We start from the raw sequence: 22,948 nt of genomic DNA on the forward strand, positions 1-22,948 counted from the left end.
TGAACTCAAAATTTAAGGCAACCAGGTAACTTACTAAAACCAACAATTAAACCAACCATTCTTTTTTTACAGTGTAAGAAATCTGAGACCAGGAATGCATCACATAACTGTATGAGTACAAAAACTAACTATGTGCTTGTTTGTAAGGAAGATTGGGAATTATTAACTAATTTCTGTTTCCAATATGGCTGCCACATCATGTGACAAAAGAACGAATGAGGAGGTGATGAACGAATCACTCTGAGACAGCTCGTTGTTCACGAATCATATAGATTCATTCAAAAAATGAATTCATGATCGACTACTATAGGCTGGACACATAATGTACATCCGCATGATGTCACTGTTTTCACAAATTCACATTTTTGTAGTTTACACGAAGGCAATAACTGTACCGTTTTCAAAAACTTGCACTTTGTAACCGGTTTTCAAAAGTTTGTGTTTTCAGGCCCCCAAAATGCTGTTGTCATATAAATGAACAGCCAAAACACATAAACATTTTTTAGTTTTTAGTTGAAAATGATATTGTGTAAACAGCCCCTAAGACAAGGAATCATGCTTGAATATCTTTGTATTTTCATTACTTTTACATGTGTATTCCTGTTCCTTATTACGGAAAATATGATTACAGTAACAGCTTTAAAGCAACAAGACAAAGGAGAGAAAAAAAAAAAAAAAAAACAACCATTTTCTGTGAACTAACGCTAACACTGTTTATTGTTCTTTGCTGCTGTCAAAAGGCATTTGGATGGAAGTGCGTCATCCAGCCATTGATATGTTCTCAATCCCGACATCTGTAAAATTCCACGAGTTACTCAGACAGGATACATTGAGTTAAAAAAAAAAAAAAAATGCAATAATAATAATAATAAATATATAAAGGTGTAGAAAACAAAACTTTTCTATGCTAAAGATTGCAAGACTTTTGCATTTTACATCTTTTAAATGATAGTCAGACCTTTGCAAGTACAGTGATATTGCCTTCAGATATGTTTCCCGTCTGGCTAAGGTGGCAATTTCCTGCTATTGTTCAAAAGAATTTATGTGATCTTACGGGAACGTGGCGTGTTATTCCAAATACTGTTTATCTCAGAGTTTACTTGGGTTTACCTAAATCAATCAGGTAAATTTAGACTCATGGGAAAAAATATCTCCTTTTGGGACCATAAGCTCAAACTAAATTATTACATAAAAATCCATTAGCAACGACACATATAATCCTTATGCAACTTATTGTAACACTGTTTATTACTGAACATATTGCACATTTTACATTGTAATAACTTTTTACAAAAGCAAGCAATTTGTAATAACAAGCAAATATGATTAGGCTACATGTTAAGTGATTTTCATTTGGTGTGAACTACACAAAAAATGCTGGGTTAACCCAATTTGGGTTAAAAATGGACAAACCGAGCATTTGGATTGTTGACCAATGTGCTGGTCAGTTTTATTTAACCCAACTATTGTTTAAAAATTACTTTATTGCTCATTTAAAATGAACCCAAAATATGTTGGAAATCAGACACATAATTACTAGACGAAACAATAATAATCAAAAGGTGAACATTTATTAATAAGCAATTTAATAAATGTTTATTGTTTAATTATTATTTATTAAACTTGGTATTAAATGTTCATTTACTAAACATATTAATAATGTTAATTTCCAACATATTTGGGTTCATTTTAAGCAAGCAAAACAGTAATTTTAAACAACAGTTGAGTTAAAACTACCCAGTATGTTGGGTCAAACATTTAACCCAACCGCTGGGTTACAACAACCCAATCACTGGGTTTGTCCATTTTTTAACCCAAATTAAAACCCTTTTTTTTTATATAGTGTATGTTATGTACTGAAATCTAACCCTAACGATGTCATCAAGCTTTCAGATCAACAGCTTATAAATCGTCATGTCTAATTTGTGAGAAGGTAATCAATGAAGAGTCTTTATCAAGTGTTTGGTTCTCTACTGATATTCAAACGTCACGCATCAGCAGATTCCCCACTGTAAAGCTGCCGCTGGTTCTTTGAAGGAGATTTCGGGTGGAGGAAATGGAGTTAGTGAAGTGAACGGGGTCAACCTAACAGGAAAGAGACGCTCACGGGTGACGCGTGGATGCGATGATCCTCACGAGACGGTCGGGAATTCTGCGAGACATCACTAAAAGAAAATAAACTAAAACATATAGAAATATCAGGGTTGTTTTTTTTTTTTTTTTTTTTTTTGTCGCCATATAGTTTTTGAAATGGCATGAACTAACGAAATAGGCAAATTCAGCAAATCTAAGAATGAATAAAATTGGAAAACTTTCAGAATGTCTTTAAATGTTTATATAGGGTAGTGTCTGCAGAAGATATTCGGATGGATATCCTCCGGTAAGTTTCACGCTTTCCTCCCCTCTCTCCTTCTCTTTTATGGTCTTGTGCTCATTTCAGTCAGATTTCCCTTATTTCATGGTTCAGTTGATGTGCAGGGGTGAGCTCGCGCTTTCTCATTGGTCCGAGCCGCCTCTCTCCCATCTCGCTTTCCCCATTCATACATCCCTCCTCTCCTCCTCACACGCCTCCTCAACATTACTCACACTTATCCATGACAATCACTTTCTCATAGACGGGACTAATTATTAAAGACTGGGAAAGAGTTCAAAATTACCGAGTGACAGTCAAGACAGGTGAGTTTGTGTTCGGTGTTTGAGGTTAAACACCGCAGAAGTTGAGCATTTCTGTTTTTTTAGTTTGACCCGCAGTAAGTTTTTTTGTCGCTGTGCAATGATCTGTTTCGTTTTTTTCCGGGATAAAAACACATGCACGTGGAACTACTTTTCATTGGCGAATAATTTGAGCTCCTTTTGCATTTTGGTATGTCGCTCCTTTGCTCTATTCCAATGTGTTGACAGTCAAGAGAGATGCTATTTGATGGATAACACGAGCACGCTAGGTAAGGCGCTTCAGATGTAACACTAGACGCTCTTCGGAGGAGAGACGATGCAGTTACTTAACAGTCCTGTTGAGCCTCCAGTCACTTAATTGGCCACAGATGCGGAATTCTATGCTCTTTTACCGTTTAGAAATTGGATGCATTTGGGAAAGTTTATGAGGCGAGCCCAGGAGCCCGAGGTCTGACGCTGCGAATATAAATCGAGCGAATTATAAGACTCCTGATTTATTCATCACGGTCAGTATGTTCAGGTATCGAAATGTCAACATCTCATTCTTTATCGCGATGGCAGACGACTGACGAATGCATTTTATTTTACACGTCATTAGTGTGTTGCTCTCATTTCGTTTATTGTTTCATTATTTGTTTTAATGTAACGTGTGTAATGTGGCATGCATAGTTCTTGATGCTTTATGCACACATTTATTTATAAGAAATGTTGTGTCACTAGTCATGTGCAATGTAATTACAAGCAGCTAAAAATGAAAACAAGTTTTGCCTGCAATTTATTTTTAGTAAAATCAAAGTGACAATCTGCAATCATACAATTACCACACAATCTAAAAAAAAAATGCTGGGTTAAAAACACCCCAATTTGAGTTGAAAATGGACAAACTAAGGGACTGGGTTGTTTTAACACATCGGTTGGGTTAAATGTTTGACCCAACCTGCTGGGTAGTTTTAATTAACTCAACTATTGTTTAAAAATGACTGTATTGCTTGCTTAAAATGAACCCAAAGTATGTTGGAAATTAACATTTATTAATATGTTTAGTGAATAATAATAATAATAATAATTAAACTATAAATATTTATTAAATTGTTTATTAATAATGTTCACCTTTTGATTTTTATTGTTGCCTCTAGTAATTATGCGTCTGATTTTTAATTTCCAACATATTTTGGGTTCATTTTAAGCCAGACATATAGTCATTTTTAAACAGTAGTTGAGTTAAATAAAACTGCCCAGCAGGTTGGGCAAACATTTAACCCAACCACTGGGTTTGTCCATTTTAAACCCAACTTAGGTTGTTTTTAACCCAGCACCCTTTCAGTCACTTTAAATTTAATTGAAGTAAGTCGTGTTGACACTCTGAAAACTAGAATAGAAAAACAGAAATCACTGTATTAAAATAAAGTGGATTGAAACAAAGATAGGCTACACAATGAATGAATATAAAAATAATGACTTTTTTTTTACACTGATGATTCGGGAATCTGGGCTAACCTGGTTGCCAAGAAAGGCCTTGTAAAAACTCAACACTTGCCACTGAAACAAACAAACAAAAATTGTATTTATTATAGGCTACCGATGTAATAGTCAACTCATCACCCTGCTATTCTCGAAAAATCCTCATTTAACGATTATACCCTCTAAAGAAGGATAAATAAACTTTAAGACAGTCAGTGTGTCAGTTGTCAGGGCAATTTGTGAGAAATAAAGTTCTGATGTGTTTACGTTATTTCTCTCGCTGTGTTTTGATATGGCCATCAGTTATTTTCATTGTGTTGCTGAACTGCTGTGGAATGTTAAATAATGCTCGTGCCAGTCTGCTCTGTAATTGCACGCCGAGGGAAAGGCAAAAGACACCGTCCCCGAGGTGCCCTTTCACCCGAGACTTTGTAAGCTACACTTATTAAAACGAAAAGTGTTTCAATATGTGGCTGCTCTGAAAGTGAAGGGGGTGGGCCTATATCGCTACTTCACAAATTGACTTATCTTATATAGCCTATATATAAACACATTCAAGAAGAAAGGGAAAGAGAAAAGAATCATATTAAACGGATATATTCTTTATAAAAGCATAACGATGCATAGAATAATTCATTATTATTATTACTAATGTTGCCTTTACTGCCACCTTAGCCAAAATTGCTCATGAAATAGAGGCTTGTGCAGTTAATTAAAAAAAAAAAAAAAATATGAACCTCTGGAGGGATGAAAGGTATAGGCTACAATTCTTAAACGAATAAATGCAGCTCTGTCTAACTGTGCTCCACTCGTGTCCCTCATATAAGCTCATGAACCAGATCTGACCTCTGTGTTTAGATGGCTGGATGTGGTTTAACGGGGTGGAAAGCAAGGTGTTCATAATATTCACAATAACTGCAAATGATTTTACCATTTATTCACGATGCAAGTATTCAGAAAATGCAGATAAACCAGCGTTTTATCTTGAAAATATCACTGTAGGGCATGAAGAAATGTATTTCTCGGAATCTGAGATGCAAATCAATTTTGAGGGGAAATGGCATAGCCATGGGAAATATATTCATGCAGGATAATTCTTTAATTCAAAGAAATAAATAAAATATTTTTTGTGCAGATTTGTGCAATTAATGAATGAGTATAATGGGGGGGAAATCGTTTGATCAAGATAAATTTTAGAGCGGTAGACAATCAGAATTAAGGAACAATTTGGTCACTTTGCTCTTTATCTAGCTAATTATTATCAGTATTCTATACTTTTTGTATTTGCTAATTTGTTAGTTTTGCACTGGACAAACTCTAGTTTCCTCTAAGATGACCTGTGGACTTGTTTTTTGAAGGGGCCGTGAAGTGAACATCTCACATTTCCGGGCTCTCTGTCCAATGAAAATGTTTCAGACCGTCCCAGACACTTCGTCTTACGTCAAGGTAAGACAACATCGTCACTACGAGCAGGTAATGTTGGAGGAAACAGACTGGAACTTCTAAATTGCCTTTTTCCTCTTCCAAGATACGTTGATGACTGATGTAAATGGCTTGTAAAAACGCGGTTTTCCGGATTCACCTCTCGTCATATTTGACGTACAATGAATGATATAATAAGAAGGACGTTTAAGTTTGACGACTGGGTTAATTTGTTTACGACACATCTGGGAGAGTGTGCACTGTCTCTCCAGCTTAGTCTTAAATTTGATCTAGTCACTGAACGAAGAGACAGGCCATTTTTGACCTTCACAAATTGCACATTATTGTATTTGACGTGGTGCCCTTTTCCCGACATGCTTTTAAAGAATGTAAACATTGCAAATGGCAGACATCTGTTTTTGCATGAACTGGGTTCGACCAACCAAGGAAGTTTCCATTTAGAATTCAAACTCGAGCTGTTTAAGGAATCTCTGCAGATGGGTTTGGGTCCACATTGATTATGCCACTTCTACTACAGAATTGCTCACTTTCTTGGTGCAAACATGGTTATATACCTCTCTATGAAAGCTATGTTGTATTATCACTGTTCATTGTTTTACAGGCTGAAAGGTACATTGGCATATTTGGATGGTTATTTATGGCAAAGTGCCACAGCAATAACTTTAATGTATCAGAAGGCTTAGTGCACAGCGTACAGACAGAGCCATGAAAATGAAGTATTGTGCCTGCTAAAGTCATTCATTATATCTTTACAATCAGCATACTTTCCAGAGCCGAGTTGTTATGTTATGGAGACTTATTGCCCCCCTGCATAAGGGAGCTTTTCATGCAGACGCTATAGTTTGTGTTCCTCCACAGAGGGGCTGCGTTTCACAGTCCCACGAACAGTCCTCGATTTGTTTCGAGACATTAGCAGCGCAGGAATTTTGAGGGAAAACCTTCTCTTTGAAATCCAGCTTTCTTTCCACAGACTGAATAATAAATAGTGCACTGCGTGCAGTAGAGTTGGGCTACGTACATACAATTAAAAGGAGCAATGGAAAGAGTGTTTGAGAAGATTATTATTATTTATTTATTTTCATTTTGCACTTATTCTTATTTTTCAACAAGTAAACAAGTTCCGGTTAAGACATTCTTCTTCCACAACCAAAACCAAGTTTTGTTTTGGACATATATTTAACAAATACAGCCTATTCAATGAATATTTCCACAAATATGTCCCCTCACCCTTTTTAATTCGCGCGCTGCAGATAAACGGTCATATTTGAATGTTGTTGCTGCCGGGCAGAATTTGAGCGGGAAAGGGATTTACCTCATCACGCCTCAAGAAAGACAAGTTTCAGAGAAATATTCAGCTTCATTCAGGCGAAGCCACGGGTTAAGGTTTTTGTTTGGTTAAGGCCGGGCGAGACTGGAGCTTTCCAATAAAAATAAATCTCAAATTAATTATGGCCTGGAGCAGGAGTCCAGACAGTTTGGTGTTGTGTGCTGCAGTCTCTATTTTTTCGACGTGCGTGTCATTCTCAGCGCGTGAGAGGGAAAAGGGGCTCGTGACGGTCTCGAGCAACCTGAGAAGCACCATGCCTCGCGATTAATACTTCCGATAGATAGATAGCTAGATAGACAGACAGACAGACAGACAGATAGATAGATAGATAGATAGATAGATAGATAGATAGATAGATAGATAGATAGATAGATAGATAGATAGATAGATAGATAAAATCTATGAATTAGGTATATTGGCTATAGATCAACCTTTAGTTATGTAATTGTATGGTCGAAAGTCCGTGTACCACGTTGTTCCCACACCGTTTTTTCTTCTTTCTTCCTTTTTTAAGATGAGGAAGCCTCTGGTCTCACTCTGGGTTAGTCTTGCTCCGGCACTTCAGGGTTTTTCCAGTAGCGTTGGGCCACTGGCTTCCCACAGGTCGTGGTTGGGAGAAATGCCTGGCTGTCAAGCTCCAGCGTCGAGCCAGATGTTCTGTGGCTCACTACATAAACCAACATGCATTTGTTTATTGGCCTTCCAAAATGTTTGTTACCGCTGGACTCCTAATGACCTGGGCAAGTGCCACGCGGGAAAAGAGACTGATTTTCTAGGTTTAATGATGCACCCCGTGGATGCGTTTGGTCTATTAATAAAAAAAAATAATTTATTTTGGACACTATCATTACATCTTGAAAGTTGAAAACACACTGTATCTGGAAACAACCACGATTTAGAAGCAGATTATGTCTAAATGCTGGATTTCAGTTGACAAAGCAAGATAAGATTCGTCATCAAACGATCTACTAGCCTATATAAAATGTCTGCCCACCAAAAATGCAGTTGGTAATTTTAAATGAAACGATTGCGTTCACCATTTATCTGATAAATAGTTCAGCTTCGAGTAAAGAGACGTCTCATTTATAATAATCGAAAAGGAGACCATAAAACATAATTATACTGTCATTAGTGACCCCTCTCCGCCAGATCTCCGTCTCGTCATGCGCTCAGAGATAATGGTGTTTTAATTAAAAGAATTGTGGAGTCTAAGCAGCCCCTCTAGGGAAACATATGTTTCAGCGATCAAGTCCCAAGCTCTGTGAAAATGATGTCCGCCCTTCCACACATGTCCCATAACCTGATTTGATGATCCAACGCTATCTCACGACCAATTCGTACATATTTTACTAGGTGGCTAATTCGTGCGACCTCACTGTACGAATTCATACTAGTTTAGGGGCGGGGTTTAGGGGGGGTGTTAGGGGTAGGTCATTCGTACGAATTCATACGAATTTGGCAACTCTTAAAATACGTAGGATTTAGCGAAAAACGTACGAATTCGTAAAATACGTACGAATTGCAGGGTCGAATGATACAGATCTGCATTACTCAATCATAAGTAATAGATAGTTCCGAGGAACACCCAATTCCTCTCCTTCTGCTTTGTCCGATTCCTTTACTTTGTCTTATATTCCCCACTCAATCAAGAATGCAGAACACAGAAATCGATAAATATATGCCAACACCGTTTATTTGAGTAAAAGAAAAGTCAGCGTTGTTTTGTGCTCGAGAAAGAGGCCCAGACTCGAAATGGTTAAACAAGGTGTCTCCGTTAATTACTGAGCAGGCCTCAGGCAGGAGAAGCCTTGACCCCTAGCAGGATCCAGATGTGGCGCTCTCGAGGGGGCCTCTCCCCCCTCTAGACCCCCATGTCGCAAACAGTGCAAGCCAGCGGGCGCAGACTCAGTCTCGCTCCCCTAGGCATGGCCCTCTCGGTCAGGGGGTCTCAGGATCCGGGGGTCTGGTCACGTTCTGGGCTGGCTGCGAGTCTAGAGCTGATCGGTAATAGAACTCACCATAAAAAAAGGGGGGTGGAGATTCACTCTCTCATTTAGAGAGGGAATCACAAGGAATATAATGGTCATTACTAAATAAAATTTATGCAAAATATATTTTTTTTTTTTTTTTTTTTTTTTGATACTGCAAAATCAGTGTTTATATAGTGATGAATAATGTCTTTTTTCCAGAACAAAAGTAAATATTTATATTGTCTAGAATAGAGACTGTTCCCCTCATTGCACATGAAGATATGAAAAAATGTGAGACCATATGCTATTGATTTTGAGAAATGTTGAACAGCAAGCACACGAGAGGTATCAGCCTCTCTATATGGTCCATACGGAGAAATGCTATTCATGTGCATTCAGAGGTGCGCACACGTGTGGAGCAGACAGACTCGACGCTGCGGGCTTCGGTTTTATTAATGGAAACCCATTTTAGCAGCGAAAGAAGTTCGGACAGACTTGTCGCATTCTTCGCTTCACCATAGGTAGATTCTATTCGCGTTTTCCTTTATAGCGGAATACCGATCGTAACATTATGACGTTATTATGCATTCGATTTCAACAATCTGCATTCATGCAAAAGATGTATAAATATATTATTTTATAATAATATTTTTTTTATCAGCTTAGTCTAGTTTGTTATTTGAGAGTTGTATTATTAATTATTATGTTTAACTACCAAAATCGTCTATTTTAATGTTGGAAAAAGCGCAACAAATGTAAAGAGCTGGCAGGCATTCTGTAAATATTTCCAGGCAAAAACATGTACAAAGGAAAGAAACACTATTGTTTTGGTGTCTTATCTTCTCGGGACAAATATCCTGCTTTGGGTGCCGTAATGAAGGCAGGGCCAGTGACACACACACACACACACGCACACACACACACACACACACACACACACACACACATACACGGCTTCCTTCTCAAGCGCAGTGACTTCACTTCCCAAATTTAGAGGAAAAAAACCATCCGGCGAAACTGTCTCTGTCTCTCCGCCACATATCGGGGGCTGGAATTAATTCAGACGCGTGTCATGTTTGGAATATTGTCGGGCTCCACTGAAAATTGCGCAAAATGGACGGAACTATTAAGGTAAGAGTGGAGGAGAGGGATCTTTCTGAGATGGACAGAGTTTGAGAGCTTAGACGCCTGTAGTTCTGCCTGTCTGGGACTTTTCAGCCGCTCCGAGTTGCGCTTTTCCTCTTCTCTCTCTCTCCAAGTTTCCTTTTCCTTTTCGTCGAAACTTTGTTGAAAGTTGAAAACTATAGCGGAGGATACGGGCGTTCAGGCGCACACTTGGACGCTCGTAAAAACGCACGGGCTGTTTGTGATGGAGTAAAGATGTTTCGTCAAGAAGAAGAAAGAAAATAATAGCCTACGTTTCGTTTTAAAGATTAGAATAGCGAATGTCCGGTGCTCGACGAGGCTGCTTTTGGTTTTCAGTATATCGTGGCGCGCGCGTGTGTGTGAATGCAGTGCAGTGGTTTATATAAATCATAAAGCTTTAGGCTGGAGATGTGGCTGCGCAATTGGAGTGGCACCGTGCCGAGGTTTTCCAACCATTCATATAGTTCAAAAGCCGAGCCCACCCACAATAAAATATTACTCCACGATCTTTTCCTTCTTCTGATAACTGATAATAATTGCTATACTGTACTCTTGAATGGGTTGTGTTTACATAAAGTAAAAAAAAAAAAAAGAAAAAAGAAAAAAAAAAAGCTTGCGCTCTACTTAGAAGAATTAGTTATGTGTGGTCCACGCCGCTACTCTGCATTTTCAGTATTTTAGAGAGAAAAAAGGATAATCCCCATATTCAATCTCTGATTAAAACAGCTATCAGTATTGGAATTAAATATTTCAGAGCATCAAATAAGCTAATGATCACTGATTGATTGTTGACTCTTGTCTGGAGGGGAGGGCTGCAAATTCAAACACTCCTTTTTTTGCGGTCATATAAGTGGTTTTGGGTGTGGTATATGTTGGGGCCGTACACATCATGCTTGTGTTAGATTTTATCATGTTAAATAGACTGTTTCGATTGCAGTGGGGTGACTGAGGACAGAAGAAGGAGATGATTTTAATGCAGCACTCGTTCACTCGCTCACAAAGAGCATCAAATTCTTGAATGTATAGCATTAAGAAAAAAGTGTCTGTTATTGTATGATCAGTGTTGTTAGTACCTGTTAAAATAGCATATTATTATATCATTATTATTATGTTATTGTATTAATATTATTCTAACATTGTAATTTCTCTGTACTTAACATGCATATATGCATATATATATATGTATATAAAGTCAAACCAAAAATTATTCAGAGATTTTTTATATGTTTAATATATTTTTACTAGTGAGTGCTGGACACTATAGTTCATTTATGCAAGTGAGGATAGCAAAATAAAGTAAAATGTGACATATTATACCCAAAAATTCTTTATACAGTGGACTACCTGTAAAATTGATACATTTTCCAAAAATTATTCAGATACTTTGACCTGACCATGTTTTGCTTAAGTGTTATCTGTCATAATTAAGATAATTTTTTTCTGACACAGTTTAACTCTGAGATCTTGTCATTTTATTACCATTTTTTTAAATTATAGTGGATAAAACTGTATTAATGAATGAAATGTTCAAGGTGTCTGAATACATTTTGGTTTGACTATATATATATATATATATATATATATATATATATATATATATATATATATATATATATATATATACAGTCAAACCAAAATATATGATCTTGAGAGATTCATATATGATATCCATAAAACATGTTTATTTTGAGTCCCACAATGACAAATCATAACCCTAACCTTTCGATTTTAAATTAAGTATATAGTGTATAGTGTATAAAATACAACTCATATAAAGTTTTACCCATAATTATCTTGAAATACAGTCATCAATTATTAGTATTTTAAAATTGCATGTACTAAAGCATGAATTTGCGTATTATTCCTTTGGAAATTGACTCAGATATCTCTCTTGATTGATTTTTAACTGTAAACTATAGTGGACAATGAGGAGGGGGTCTCAATCCACGGGTATTTCCTGTTCCACACAATCTGGTTTCCTGTCAGGTTTCCTTTTCCTCTTTAAACAAAAGACAGGAATGGCCTCTGTATAAAATAGCACTGCGCTTTTAATGGGGTCTGTACATCCGACTTAATGACGTATCTTCTGTGGGACAAGCAATGATGATTGTGGCTGTTAAATTTCTCATATGAAAATTTTCAAAATAGCTTCTAATATACGATATGCATGCTCAAAGATGGGCCGTTGGCGTACCTCACCGTAAATCTACAACACCGAACCAGTGTAACCCTGTGGTTCTGGATGGTTTAAGCGAGCCATGAAGGCACGGCCAATTTATAGCTCAAGGAAATTGGCACCTTTGTGAGTATTTTAACCTCACTGTCACAAGAAGCTTGCACTTGACCATTGCTTAGCACTCTATTTCATAGGGATGAAGGAATTTCGCCTTTTGACAGGCCTGTCTGTACATATATAAGAGCGTGAGTGTGGAATTAGATTTTCCTATTTTTACAACCCTCTGTAATCTTGGGAAAGACTGACTGCCAATCATGAATTATATGGTGGAGGCTGATATGTCTGCGTGTAAGTAACGTGTAACAGTCATAATAGCAGCTCTGGCCTTATCTGGCACCAAGAGGGCATTCCTTAACTCTGCCATACTTATCATGCCACAGGCCTGCTGCTGTGGGTCGCCCCGATACTGTCCGCGGGACACTGATCAAATTGATGACGACTGTCACCAAAGTTCAAAAAACCAAAGAGGGAAAAATAATAACTAGAAGCTGATAGAGTGTCCCTGCAAGATCCCCCTCAGCCATAGAGTGAATGTTTCATTTTTAACTAAATGAAAGCATTAGAGTATTAATTGTGAAACGCACACATTTGGATCATGTATGTTTCGATTAAAACATGCCAAAGAGGAAGCATTCTTTTGTTATCAAACAGTATCAAAGCATTAATCTCCAAAATCACCCTCAATGATTCCCATCTTTCAGAGTCTCTGGCCTTGTGTCTGTATAAATGGATTTTTTAATGGTGAATTTTCACATTTATTGAGTATAAGTTTCAGTGGATGTTAAGAGTTTTACAGGTGTTTGTAGTTGATGTAACAGCGGGAAACCTAGGCGATTGATTCAAGATAGTTTTCATAAAACTGAAAGAAAGGTTTGACTGAAATGTGAATGGAGACGATCACATGCACGTGTAGACGCGGCTCTCTCCAGAGGAGCCTGTCTGCTGCGTTTGTTTTCTTTAATAAAACTACATCACCCCAGCTGAGCGCCGGCAATGAGAGCAAATGTAGAAGTGACCTTGCCTCTGTTCTGTCTCACGTATGAGTCATGAACAAGAAATCTTTTACTTACTGAAAGTCACATTTTGAAATTCTTCTCAAAAACAAAAGGTTTAAAAGTCGATGATAAGTTGAATGAAATTTTAACGATTGTGATTTGACTAGTGATGTTAATCACGATTAAACATAAACATAAAAGTTTGTGTTTACATATATATATTTTAGAGATGCACCGATATATCGGCCAATAATCGGTATCAGCCGATAAAAGCAAATTTTCACACTATCGGTTATTGACCGATAGTTTAAAAACAGCCGATAGTCAGGGCCATTATATATGTTGTCAATCAAAAGAGGGCAGGAAAATGAACTAAATCTGTGCTTTGTGTAAAGAAATTGCTAGAAACCAGTTTGATGTTCAATATTAATAGTAATTATATGAATTAATAATTTAGTTAATGTGTGCTAATATTAATTTGAGTAATGTTTGTTTATAACTGATACCAGTTACTCTGAAACAAGATGATGAAATGGAGAGAATAAAGTTTTTATTTGCATTTCTTTCAAAATATAATATTTGAAAATATAATTATTAATTATTAATTATAATGAAATCATCATTAATTTAAAAGAAGGTATAAAAGGCAGAATCCCCAAGCCATTGGTATGGGCTATTGGTATCGGTGGAGAAATTTTGTATCGGTGCATCTCTAATATATATACACATATTATGTTTATCTTAGATGTGATTAATCACGATTAATCAATTTGACAACACTAGTTTTGACAGTGATAACTCTGAATTAAATGGTTGAATTTTATTATTATTGTTTTTGTTGTTATTCTTATTTTTTCTATGCCACCTGATACATAAAACTGTCAAAGTCAACATGAAATCAAAATGTACTACCTTGTTTACATTCATAAGTGCACATTATTCCTAGAAAAATCTTTTATCAAAACACTATAGATTGCTCCGTCCAGGGGCGTAGTTTGTGGGGGGGATGGGGGGGATGTAACCCCCCCCAATATTCAAATCCATCAGTTACAACCCCCCCAATACAATACAACCATACCAACGTTCAACCCCCCTAAAGTTGAAACCAAATCTATGCCCTTGGCTCTGCCTCTAAAACATGACATCACAAATCCCTCTTGTTTAACCCCTCCCCTTCAAACACCTGTCTTCATTCTGGTATATAATTCCTACTTTTCACAATCCCATCAATGCCCAGTGGTCCTATCCTGTTTCACATTTATGTCAAATAAAGTGAAATAGTTACAAACTGTGTTTCATGCTGACTTCAAGCCATTTGGTTATATGTAAGCAATCAATCCCACTGCTTCATTTGCACTCTGCATCTGTGGTTCCAATGCCCTTCAGCAAGAAACTATTTAAAAATTTGTGTTGCTTAATTCTGATTACACATGATGAACTGAAAGTCATTTGTCATTTGCTGTGTGCTTTAATGAGAAACAGTGATATAGTTTCCGCCCTACAATCCTCCAGGAGGCGCTGTCAGTGGTGAGTGAAGACCAGTCTCTGTTTGAGCCTCCATACGCTGCTGCTGCTCCCTTACCCAAGACGGACATGACTGCATCCGGCGCACAGGATTACGGTCAGACCCACAAGATCAACCCTATTCCTCCTCAGCAGGAGTGGATCAACCAGCCTGTCCGAGTTAACGTCAAACGAGAATATGATCACATCAATGGATCCAGGTGTGGCACAAAAACCTCATTATTCTGTGTTTGTGAGAGTTGTTCTGAATTAGATGAACGTTAGTAAGCAGTAGCCTTTATCTTTCTCTCTCCCCCTTGCAGAGAGTCCCCGGTGGACTGTAGTGTGGGTAAATGCAATAAAATGGTGGGTGGGACCGACACATCTCAGATGAACTATACTGGCTACATGGATGAGAAGTGTGCTCCGCCCCCAAACATGACAACCAATGAGAGGAGAGTCATCGTCCCAGCAGGTATTCATAATTCGTCTCATGAGGACAACATACATACGCTCTAAAAAATGCTGAGTTAAAACCAACCCAAGTTAGGTTGAAAAAGGACAAACCCAGTGATTGGGTTGTTTTAACCCTGTATTTGGGTTAAATGTTAACCCGGGTTAAACATTAACAGTTTTATTTAACCCAACTATTGTTTAAAAATTACTTTATGGCTGGCTTAAAATGAACCCAAAATAGGTTGGAAATTAAAAATCAGACACATAATTACTAGAGGCAACAATAATAATCAAAAAGTGAACATTTATTAATAAGCAATTTAATAAATGCTTATTGTTTAATTATTATTCATTAAACATATTAATAGATTTTAATTTCCAACATACTTTGGCTTCATTTTAAGCAAGCAATACAGTACAATAGTTGAGTTAAATAAAACTGCCCAGCAGGTTGGGCAAACTTTTAACCCAATCGCTTGGTTTATCCATTTCAACCCAACTTGGGTTGTTTTTAAACCAGCATTTTTTTAGCGTTTACACAACATATTGAATGCTACATTAGGGGCACATTATTAACACCAATAAGATATTAAAATAAAGTAGTTGAATATTAAAAATTCAGTTCTAGCATTTCTAACAGTATTAGGTAATAGGAAGCCAGCAGTGGCCATTATTATCATCTTGTTTTCTTGAGACTGATTTTCCTCATGATCTCAATGATTGCTGTTTCTGGAGAAAATAAGAGAAAATAATAATAATGCATGACCTTTGGAGGTTTGGAACAGTCATTATTTTTGCATTTCTGGTTGTTGCCACTAATGTTGCGTAAATGATCACTTAAATTCTCTGAAAATGTTTCTGTTCAACAAGACAACAAAAGATCTCTTCTCTGCTTGTGTACTCACTTTAAAACGGTTGAAGTGATATTGGATATTTGTGGTTAATATTTGGCTTTATTTTGTGTTTGCCATTTCAGACCCTTCTCTCTGGTCTCCAGATCATGTGCGGCAGTGGTTAGACTGGGCCATTAAGGAGTATGGGCTTCAGGAGATCGACACAGCCATGTTCCACAACACAGATGGAAAAGAGCTTTGCAAGATGAGCAAAGAGGACTTCCTGAGACTTACCAATGTTTATAACACGGAGGTCCTGCTCTCACATCTCAATTACCTCAGGGAAAGTAAGTCCACCCCCTTTATTGTATTTGATTTAGACTGGCTAGTTTGGGTCTTTCACTTTTGCTGCCATTCTCTTAGTTGGTTTGTGCCCACAAATGTGTTTTCTATGGCTTGCTTTATGACGAACATATCTTAAGCATAATATTTTAATGTGTTTGTAACACTCTCAGAAAACTAGGGTTGTACCATTTCAAAAGGTACACTTAAGGTAATATTAGGGGCTTTCACATCATAGGAACACCAGGGCCATCCCCCAAGAAGGGTCATTTTCCTGGTTGCATTCGCACCGGCAGTATAAACTCTGAAGTGATGTAATCATCATTTACATTCTGCCACTCTGGTTGTTGTGCAGGACTTTTATTTTGATGGCACTGAGAACGTCTTAATTAGTTTACGATCTGTTTAAAAGTCCTATCTAATATGTTATATCAAAGGAAGTAAATGGTAAATGAAAAATGTATTGTAGCATTTGCCATGTGGTTGATGCCCAATGACGCTAGCTGAGCAGAAATACATAATCATGTTTTGCTTGGTCCCTTCAAAGTCAGGTTTGAATTCCTCCTTAGTGTAAAGGTTGAGAAGTGCATAGACTTCGGCGCTGGCTCATCTTTCAATGTTTTCCATGTTTGTGGAGTAAATGTAGACTATAAACTGTGTTTACACTGCTTTTTAAAAATGGCGGGTGCCGTTGTTTCGCATGCTTTTGGCCAATCAACGTACACTTATGGCACTGGTAGTTCCTATTGTGCTCACTTAGAACCTACTTTGAAGTTGGAGTGAATTTAGCCCTACTACTAATTTAGCCCTACATTTTTGTGGGGTGTTCCTTTAGTTATAGGAACACCCCAAAAAAGTTGTTCCTATAACTAAAATCGTTCGAAAGCAGGTACTTCTGCCAATAGTTATAGGAACTATGAAAATGTTCCTCCAGTGCGAAAGCCTCTAACATACCTTTAAGGTACTAATATGCACCTAATATGCACCATTTAGGGGTAAATAAGGTACAAAAGTGTACCTTTTGAAAGAATACTGCCCCAGTGACAGGATTTATACCTTTTTTTTTCTTTCTGAGAGTGTTTGACAAGACATAGATAAATAACTAATCTCACACTAGGTCTGATTATCTTTGATGACAGATTGCATTAATGACTTCAAATCAAAACCAGCTTAATTGCAATTTCATTGAGCAAGACTTTTTAGAGCAGTGTTTATATTTTGTTTATGACTATTTATGAGGTGCCAAGCAACTGACCAATAAATCGTTCCCAAACTGGTTCGAAAAGCTTATATTAATTGTACCACAACAGTAAAATGTTTGGAAGTAATTGTAACTGTTTAATGCATGACTATCCATGCGAGAAATGGAGCCAAAGTGGTCTAGTTTATTCCACATGGTTGCTGTCATTGTTTTTGCCACGCCGTGGCAGCGTCCCTCGAGCCACACCGAGATCGAGTTTACAACAATATTTTATAAGATACGTTTTAATAGTTTGCACATTACGCTTGCTTTTATACCACTTGAATGGTTTAGTAGGGAGCGCTCCTGTCTCGCTCCACCTGCTCGACTTTTACTGGACGCATTTGGTTTGGCAGAGGTGCAATGATTATGAATTTCAGCAACCATCCCATCCAGAGCATCTCCCCCTGAGAGCTTTCGGCCTCAGACTTAGAGAGATGAAGCCCAGGTGCATGGCCTCAGGAGACTGGCCAGCGAGGCCCTTGCATGCACACTGTTGAACGGGAAAGTTTATCCCTAATTTACAACAGAGGCATCTTGCCCCATTTCTCTTCCAAGGGATTTCTTATGTTATTTCCCTGCATGTTTTGGCAAGAATCCCGTGGCTTTGGCGAAAACTAAGCCCACTCATCCACTTGAATACTTCAGTGCCATCTATAAGCGAAATGTCGGGAGGACACGCCGCATCTGTGCGTGGATCGTCGCTTTGTTTGCACGAGAACTGTGTCGGTAAACAGAAGCTTCGCGTTCTCTGAAGGGTTGCATTTAGATGCAATTTGTTGGGATGGTGAGAGCAGCTGGCCCATCCAAACATTATGACAGCAGCTCGCTTCTGAGGTGGGTGGAGTCCCAACAGGGCTGAGTGGTTAAAAACGGTCCTCCTTAAAAAATAGTGATGGATTCTGCTGTGAGGTAATGGGAACTTTATTCCGTGGGTGTCAACAGTTTTGTGCTGGTGGCCAGGCTGTGGGCCTGCATACAGACTCGGAGTATAACAGAGAGCCATTGTGAGTTGTAGGGCAGAGCCCGGCCTGTCTGCGAGCTGTCAGGTGGTTTTTTTAAGAGAACTCGGTTTTGGAGTTTTCATTAGGGACGATTGCCCCGGGACTGAGCCAGAGCTTACGCGCCGGGCATTGTGGATCTGCCTTCTGCTCTTTCTTTGATTTAGCCTGTGTGTTTTGGAAACAGAAGAAAAAGTTCGTAATCCTCCACTCCACCATTTGTATTGCCTTGGAAGGCGTCCCGAGTGAAAATCAAATAATAATAAGAGAGATGGTCTTGTCCCATCTTCCAGAGGCTACTCACTCTCCGCCAAAAGACATTTGAGTTCCTTTTACCTGTTTGTGACTAAAGGGTTGGTTCACCCCAAAAATGAAAATATCTCATCGTTTACGTTTACCCTCATTTAATTCTAAACCTGTTTGACTTTTTTTTTTTTTTTTTCTATATGGAACAAAAAATTTGATATTTTTAAAAAGTTTTTTTTTTTTTTTTTTTCGTACAATTGAAGTAAATGGTCCAAAACACAAGGCCCAAAGCAACCTAATATTTGATAGATAGATAGATTGATAGATTGATAGATTGATAGATAGATTGTAGTTAATAATATAACTTAGATTACACATTTTTCAGTTTTACTCAAATTAGGGTGATGCAAAAATGAGTACTCCCCACAACAAAAACTACTGCATCTAGTACTTTGTATGTCCTCTATATGATTTTTAATGACAGCACCAAGTCTTCTAGGCATGGAATGAACAAGTTGGCAACATTTTGCAACATCTACCTTTTTCCGTTCTTCAAGAATGAGCTCTTTTAGAGACTGGATGCTGGATGGAGAGTGATGCTCAACTCGTCTCTTCAGAATTCCCCATAGGTGTTCGATTGGGTTCAGATCAGGAGCCGCTGAATCACTTTCACCCTGTTCTTCAGAAATCCAACAGTGGCCTTAGATGTGTGTTTAGGATCATTGTCATGTTGGAAAAGGTCACGGAGTGATGGTAGCATCTTCTCTTTCAGTATAGAGCAGTAGATCTGTGAATTCATGATGCCATCAATGAAATGCAGCTCTCCGACACCAGCAGCACTCATGGACCCTGACACCACCATGTCTCACTGTAGGCACCATGCATTTTTCTTTGTATTCCTCACCTTTGCGATGCCATACAGTTTTGAAGCCATCAGTTCCAAAAACATTAATCTTGGTCTCATCACTCCAGAGTATAGAGTCCCAGCAGTCTTCATCTTTGTCAGCATGGGCCCTGGCAAACTCTAGACGGGCATTTTTGTGCCTGGGCTTTAGGAGAGGCTTCTTTCGTGGACGGCACCCATGCATGCCATTCCTCTGCAGTGTATGCCATATTGTGTCACGGGAAATAATCTCCCCAGTTTGGCTTTCTACTTCTTTAGATAACTGCAGTGAACTTGCATGCCGATTTTCTTCAACCCGAGGTGGAGAAGACGACCTGGACGTCTCTGTGAGATGGTTGCAGTTCCATCTTTTTTAAATTTTTGCACCACTTTTTCTACAGTAATCTGACTGATAAGTAAAGCTTTGCTGATCTTCTTCACCTTTCTTGTGTAAAGAAATTATTTTCTTTCTCATTTCTTGTGACATTTCTCTTCCATGTGGTGCCATTGCTGACAGTAAGAAATGGGGTTTTAACACCCTTTTATAGTCAGCTGTCTGCTGGACACCTGTGTAATGAATAATTAGACTCACCTGTGGTTGAATTCTTGTTAAATTTGTAGTCTAAAATTTAGCTTTGCTCCAGAGACTTTCAGTGGGGTGTACTCATTTTTGCATCACCCTAATTTGAGTAAAACTGAAAATGTTAAGTTATATTATTAACCTTACTTTCATGTTATAAGTTAAACAGATGTTGTATAAAACTTAATCTTGTCAACATCTTGGAAATTGTTTTTGTTCATTGAGATATTGTTTAAAATGTTACTTTTCAAAGAGGGTGTACTCATTTACGCTGAGTACAGTATGTATATATATATAATTATTATTATTAATATAATATAACTATTATTATTATTATTATTATTATTATTATTATTATTATTATTGTTTTATAATTGTTTAAAAATATATCTCCTTTTGTGCTCCAGAGAAAAATAACAAAAACTCAAAAAATATATGATATTCATGGTAAGCTGTGGTTGCCAGTCTTTTACAAGACGACTTGTTCTTTTTCACTTTCAAAACAGTATGTCTCATTGGATATATTACAGATGTCACTGAATAGAGTAAGGGAACATACTGTTCACAAATTAACACATTTTTACCGCATCATTTTTACAGCCTTTTACCATTAAAATTACGATCATTTTTATGTGCCAAAAGCTAAAAGCCTTCTTCAAAATATATACAGGTTTATAATGACAGAATGTTCATTTTTGGGTGAACTATCCCTTTAAGAGGAGCATGTGTAATGTAGTTTACATGTGGGAATGTGTGTACATGTATGTAGGACCATATGTTTAGCTTTCTTTTGAGCCCCGGGGCCCGGGGTTTGAAACCGAAGATGATCTTTTTCCTCTTGTAACACAAACAAACACAATCACAGCCCTCCACAATTAAGCCCTCTGGTTCTGCTCACACTCTCGACCTGGATCTGCAAACACACGCACACCCCGCATCCTTTCCGGTCCCGACTGTCCGCGAATGTGACGGTCTGCAGTGTAATCATTTAATACACATATGGGTACATGCTGTGGTGTTTACATAGAGTCTGATTAACATTCCTCCGTGTCATTAAGCCTATACACAGCGGAGCAGGGCAGGGACTGGCACCGCCTCTGGCCAAACTGCAAGCAAACGCTGACTCATACAGTACACAAACACACACACGCACATGCATCATAACTAGCTGAAGATGCAGAGCTGGTGAATATGTTTTGTGATGCTGAAGCTCAGTGGTGCTGATATCTGTAGGAGGTTTTGTTTTGACTTTGCAGTTGGTCAGTTATTCAGATTTTATTAGCGATTGCCGCCCGCTCACCAATGTGCTTTCAATTTGGCTGCAATTTGAGAATTTGTTGGAATTTCTTTGCAGGAGGGGAGCAGTGCTGAACTGCTGCCTTTCTCTCAGCTTCCACACCGTACAGACTGGAAAGGTGTGTATGTGTGTGTGTTAGAAAGGTTCCAGGAGTAAGACCATGTATGCATAAAAATAAACACTTATGCTCACAAAGATCTGAAAAAATGTGACACTTGTTGAATCACTTGCAGCTCTTCTGTGATTAATGTATTTTCAGTTCCTGAATTCATTTTATTTTGTTTGATTTTTGGGGATTAAAGTAAAAAAGTGTAACCTTCTGGTAGTTATATTAAAGAAAGATGGCTTATCATCTCATTATAAGGCTGAAATTGTTGTAGTTTAGCACAATCTTTTATTATTTCTTTTAAAAGAAGCAATCAGTTTTGGTTTTTTAATATCACATTTTTAATATCATGAAAACTTCATGATATTCTCACATGCTTGTGTGTCATTTAGAACTGAATTGAGAATTCTTAATTCAAACTCTAATTCAATTGCTAAATTTTACTTACAATTTTGAATTTAGCAAACAGAATGCAGAACTGCAATTTGAATTTGATTGTAAAGAAGTAGATCTAAAATTAATTGGAATTCAAAGAAATTCATATGACTGATTTTTGACTTGTGTTGGGCTTTTTTGAAAGTTCAGACAGACACATTAGATAGATAGATAGATAGATAGATAGATAGATAGATAGATAGATAGATAGATAGATAGATAGATAGATAGATCGTAGGGATGTAACAGTATTATCAATTTCATGGTATTGAGATAGCAAAATTGTCTCGATATTATCATGGTCACATGACTGTATAAAATGATAGGTCTTCCGGGCAAAAAGTGTAGTTTCCCAGTTCCGAAAATGGTTCTGATGTGATGGTTGGGCGAAGTGCGAGGAGCATATCCTTTAATAGAGACGTCTCATCTCATGAATAGCCCTCGCGCTACTCATAAATACATCAGATATCAATGCAGAGAGAGAAAGAGAGAAAGATGCACAAAGCTGCACAATTAATCTTCACCCACATGATCTAATTCCTGAATGACAAGTAACCCGTGTATATTACACCATTGACAAAAATAACATTTGCAACATTCAAATCTGCATTCGTGCTGCCGCTGATCTAGAGAGAGTTTAGATATAAACAGCTTCATGGTCTTTTCAACCACACAGTAGCCTGTCATTATTTCTGTGTTGCAAATAGCCTATTCCAATTATCACAGAAGAATACAAAAGTTTCTTATTCAGATGTAAACACTGATGTCTATGTTA

The 22,948-nt window shown here is 37.6% G+C and overlaps 1 protein-coding gene across 6 annotated transcripts in view; it reads left to right on the forward strand.

Annotated features, from left to right (window-relative positions):
- The first annotated feature begins 2,532 nt into the window (after positions 1-2,532).
- The window catches only part of fli1 (Fli-1 proto-oncogene, ETS transcription factor), a 40,872-nt gene continuing 20,456 nt past the window's right edge, over positions 2,533-22,948 (forward strand). For 2 of the 6 annotated variants that reach the window (XM_048167940.1, XM_048167945.1), the window contains exons 1-5: positions 2,533-2,676; positions 5,493-5,607; positions 14,764-14,975; positions 15,078-15,229; positions 16,187-16,390. In XM_048167940.1, coding sequence (XP_048023897.1) covers positions 5,536-5,607; positions 14,764-14,975; positions 15,078-15,229; positions 16,187-16,390 — 640 coding nt within the window. In that variant the 5' untranslated portion in view covers positions 2,533-2,676; positions 5,493-5,535. Of the gene's footprint in view, positions 2,677-2,762; positions 2,943-5,492; positions 5,608-9,805; positions 10,006-14,763; positions 14,976-15,077; positions 15,230-16,186; positions 16,391-22,948 lie in introns of those variants that run through there. The other 4 variants (XM_048167941.1, XM_048167942.1, XM_048167946.1 and 1 more) reach the window with 4 other exon arrangements.

Source organism: Megalobrama amblycephala, linkage group LG19, assembly GCF_018812025.1.
Source record: "Megalobrama amblycephala isolate DHTTF-2021 linkage group LG19, ASM1881202v1, whole genome shotgun sequence".
NCBI lineage: Eukaryota > Metazoa > Chordata > Actinopteri > Cypriniformes > Xenocyprididae > Megalobrama > Megalobrama amblycephala.